At 41.7% G+C, this 4,227-nt stretch overlaps 1 protein-coding gene across 1 annotated transcript; it reads left to right on the forward strand.

Annotated features, from left to right (window-relative positions):
* The first annotated feature begins 535 nt into the window (after nucleotides 1–535).
* Nucleotides 536–1,821, forward strand: LOC146560587 (B-type lectin plumieribetin-like). The gene is made up of 3 exons (XM_085243129.1): nucleotides 536–740; nucleotides 948–1,041; nucleotides 1,514–1,821. The coding sequence occupies exons 2-3, from the start codon at nucleotides 952–954 to the stop codon at nucleotides 1,754–1,756; spliced, it is 333 nt and encodes a 110-aa protein (XP_085099255.1). The 5' UTR covers nucleotides 536–740; nucleotides 948–951; the 3' UTR covers nucleotides 1,757–1,821.
* The last annotated feature ends 2,406 nt before the right edge of the window (nucleotides 1,822–4,227 follow it).

Genomic DNA, 4,227 nt, shown 5'->3' on the forward strand with positions numbered 1-4,227 from the left:
GGTGATGCCAAATGTATTCTGCAGCAGGACAACGACCCCAAACACACAGCCAAAGTCATTAAGAACTATCTTCAGTGTAAAGAAGAACAAGAAGTACTGGAAGTGATGCTCTGGCCCCCACAGAGCCCTGATCTCAACATCATTGTGTGTGTCTGGGATTACATGAAGGATGTGAGGAAGCCTACATCCACAGAAGATCTGTGCTTAGTTCTCTGAGATGTTTGGATCAACTCACCAGCCGAGTTTCTTCAAAAACTGTGTGCAAATGTACTTAGAAGAAGGCAAAGGGTGGTCACACCAGGTACTGGTTTGATTTAGATTTCTCTTTTGTTCATTTACTGTATTTTGTTGACTGATGAAAATACACGATGAACACTTCCATTATTGAAAGCATGTTTACAGCTTTTCTTTCTCACCTGCCTAAAACTTTTGCCCAGTACTGTAAATTTAGAGTGTGTGAAAGATTTTCAGTGTCCTGTATAAAAGTGTGTGGACGTGTGGGTTTCAGCATGAAGAAATCTGTTGTCAGAGGTAATTCTAGGTAACATATCCTCATATTTTACTTTCTTTTAAAAGAATTTCCAAGGAAGAAGGAATAAAAAAACCTGACTTTCTTGATGTCCCCATCTCCCCTCCCATCACCCTTTGCTGCTATCAAACAGTATAAATGAGGCTCTGCTCTGTCGCTGCAGCACGTTCAGCATCTGATTCTCCCACTGACGTTTCTGCGTTCATAGCCGGTGAGTTACAGCTTTGTACATAAATGCAGCAGCTGTAAGAATTAATCTTGCCTGGGGTTTGTAGCTGCAGGCATTTGATCTTTTGGTAAAATAAACTGAAATATGGTGCAGGCTCATTTACACGCATTAAAATTCACAGTTTCTGATTTGAACTGAAATCTGTAAAATGTCTCTTAAATGAAAATAACTGTAACTTCTGTCCTTTAGAATCATGAGTAAGAACTCCATCAGCACTAACCAGGAGCTGCGTAAAGGCGAGTCCCTCGTCAGTGTAAATGGAGACTTCAAAGCCATCCTACAGGTGGGAAAATGTGACCTTGTCCTCATCAGTTTATGATTACATGGCCCAGAAACACAGCTGGTAACATTAAAAGTTGACAGCTGGTCTTTAACGTGCAGATATAGAAAGAGATCAGTTTTACTGGCCACTTTTTCCTGGCTAGAAAACTTTTCTTTTGATAATGATTTTTTAGTGAAGTTTATGAAAACCCTTCCTGAGAAAATGGCAATAAAACGAATCTATGAATAAAAGAGCCCTAATGATGAGATTTCACCAAAACAAAGAGATCAGGAAGTTAGGAATACAGAAATAAAGAGAAGTGGGAAGTCTCAGACGCTGACAATTACATCTGAATATTCACTTAACACCTGATTTGCTGAAAGCTGCACAGCTATTCTACCTTGTTTTAACGAATCGTATCGTCGTCCATATGATTTGTAGCTCACAGTATAAACGTTCAAACTGATCCGCTCTCTTTGCTTCCACTTTGCAGGAAGATGGCAACTTTGTCGTCTACAAGTGGTCTCCTATCTGGGCCACAGCCACAAACGGCAAAAACCCTGCGCGGCTCCTCCTGCAGTCGGATTCCAACCTGGTCCTGTACACCCAGGACGATAAACCAGTTTGGAGCTCTGGAACCGCCATTAACGCCGACATCAGGACGATGCGCCTGACCCTGACCAACGATGGTCGTCTGGTTGTTACAAGGAATGGAGCACAAATCTGGAGCTCTTAAAGCTCACGATGTCATTCAGAGATCCAGACTAAAGGCGTGATGTCCTGAGAGCCGCGCGCTCTGTTTCACATCCAAATAAAAGCTCTGTGATGTTTCTGCTGTGTGTGTGTTACTGTCTCAGTCAGATGAACTCTCAGCACGTTATCATCGTCTGTTTAAAACAAGCGTCCAGTAAAGCTCACAGAATAGACGTAGTATTAAATCTGTGTTACCTGCTGACTGGAAAACGTCTGTTTCCAGGACAGCAACAAAAATCTAACTGTTCTCTGTGTGGACCCACAGCGGGCAGGTGTGGGCGGGGCCAACCTGCAGGCTCCAGGTGTGCGTGTGTTGACACATACAGGCAACTGAGAAGGAGTTCTGTGGGCTCATTGGAAGCTTTTAAAATCTCAAATCTGACCGTGTGGTGGCGTTCTCACCTGTACTGTAGATAACACAGGTGAGTTTTACAAATTTCTCTTCCATCCAGTCGGGGGAGCCAAACGTCTGCCTGTCAGAGCCCCTGAAACTCAGATGTGTGTCAGTGAATCTGCACGTCTTCTTGCTTTGGTCACATTTAGTTTCCAGTGGTTGTAAACACATGCGTCACTAACAGGTAACTTCCTGCACTGCTGAGATTAGTGTAACAGCAGCACCGCATGTGGTGGATGTTTCTGAGGCCGTGTGCACCATCCCTGCTGGAGGTGACATCATCCTCCTTCTTATAGTTTGTTTCTGTCTTCCTGAAAAGGACACACACGGTATCACACACATGTGATCAGTCATGACAGCTCAGAGCTCAGCGTTCACAAGTGTGATTTGATTGATTTCACACAATAAACTGAACTGGTGGATTCGTGCAGTCACGTAGATCAGACTACAGCAGCACTACAACCTGCCTCTCACAGGTAGTTTTTCACAGACATGAAACTTTTAGTTTCCTGTGTAAATCTGCTGACGGCTCATGAAGTCCTCGGGCCTCAAAGATTCTGCAAAAACAATAAAAACCTCCCAATCAGGACGCAATGGGTCTGTGAGGAAGGTCTGTGACTGACGAGCTTCACAGTCAGAAGGCGAAGCTTTGCACGGCTTCATGAGACACATGAAGGTTACTGCAGATGAAAAACAGCTGAGTGTGGGGGGCAGGTGGGAGTTTTAATGATGTGTTTCGCTCGTCAGCCTGAACACTTTGAGTTCATCAGGTTTCATCAGCACCTGAAATGATTTCACTCTCATTTTGTTCCAAAGTCAAAAATGTTTCTGGGAGGACAAAACCACAGAAGAAGAGTCCAGATGTGCACAGGTGGGTGTCAGACTTACACAGGTAAACGTGCACAGCTAACAAACCAGGAGAGAGTCCATGAAGACCTCATCACACAGCAAATCCAGCATGTCCAAATTAACACTGTCGGATTTGATTTCAACACTATTAAAGTGTCTATATGGGTCCACACCAGAGAGTGTTAATTTAACTCTTTTTGGAGAGTTGGTACGTTAACTCTGATTTAGTGTTAAACACCAAATCTGTCTGGAGTTGATAATTTAACACTTGGTGTTAAGAGTTTATATATTAACTCTCAAAGAGTATTTTAGTTTAACTACGTAAGAGTTATCTTCTAATTCATTCTAAAAAGCGGGAATTTTACTGTTCTGAACTTCTAGAAATTTCTTTTGGAAATAAACATTTACTAAAAAGATGCAATGGTTTTTGAAAAACATTTATTCTGAACTGTGCACCACAATTTCAAAACATTTTCTGAAAGATGTAACAGTATACATGTTCTCACTTTCATTAGAATTGTGTTTATCAAAAGGTCTGACATGGTAAATGCAAATAACAGCATCTCATCACTTATTTCTTCAATACAATATGCATGTCCTTCATTCATCCCTTTGTGGAACTTCAACGCACTTCTGCTCTCCCCCATATTCCATCTTCACAAGCATATCCTGTGCGGAGATTGAATAAAAATTAGTTGACACTAATTAATGGCACAAATAATCCAGTAAACAATTGCAGCACAGTAAAAAAAAAAGGAATCCTCTTTGAGCCACTACTTGTGTAAAGTATTTTCCCAAAAGACAAGGACACAGACAACAGGTAATACTGAACTAAATGTAAAACCTCAACCTTTTTCATTTTTACCTAAACCGTGTGCACAAAACTCTGGAGGGATCTATGCTAACGTAGAATCCAGTCAGGACGCCTGCTACTGCTTTTTGCTCGTTGTTTTTTTTTATGGGCGATCGTTTTCAGGCTTCAAGTAGCACCATTATACCAACATTTCACATTCTACACATTGTTTTAGGTGTATTTGACCAAAAGTTTGACTGAAAATTCACATGCAAGCTTTTTTCAAGGCTGTGGTATTTGCCCGCAAACAATACCTTTCAGCTAGCTAAAACAGAATATTATGCTATCAGCGAGCAACATGGCTAATGCCTTTCACACAGCTTTGTCTCAACTCCAAAGAGCCACAGAAGTAAAAGCT

Source organism: Mchenga conophoros, linkage group LG13 (genome assembly GCF_057382185.1).
Source record: "Mchenga conophoros isolate Kocher_MC1m ecotype Shallow Benthic linkage group LG13, M_conophoros_male_GT1.1, whole genome shotgun sequence".
Classification (NCBI taxonomy): Eukaryota; Metazoa; Chordata; class Actinopteri; order Cichliformes; family Cichlidae; genus Mchenga; species Mchenga conophoros.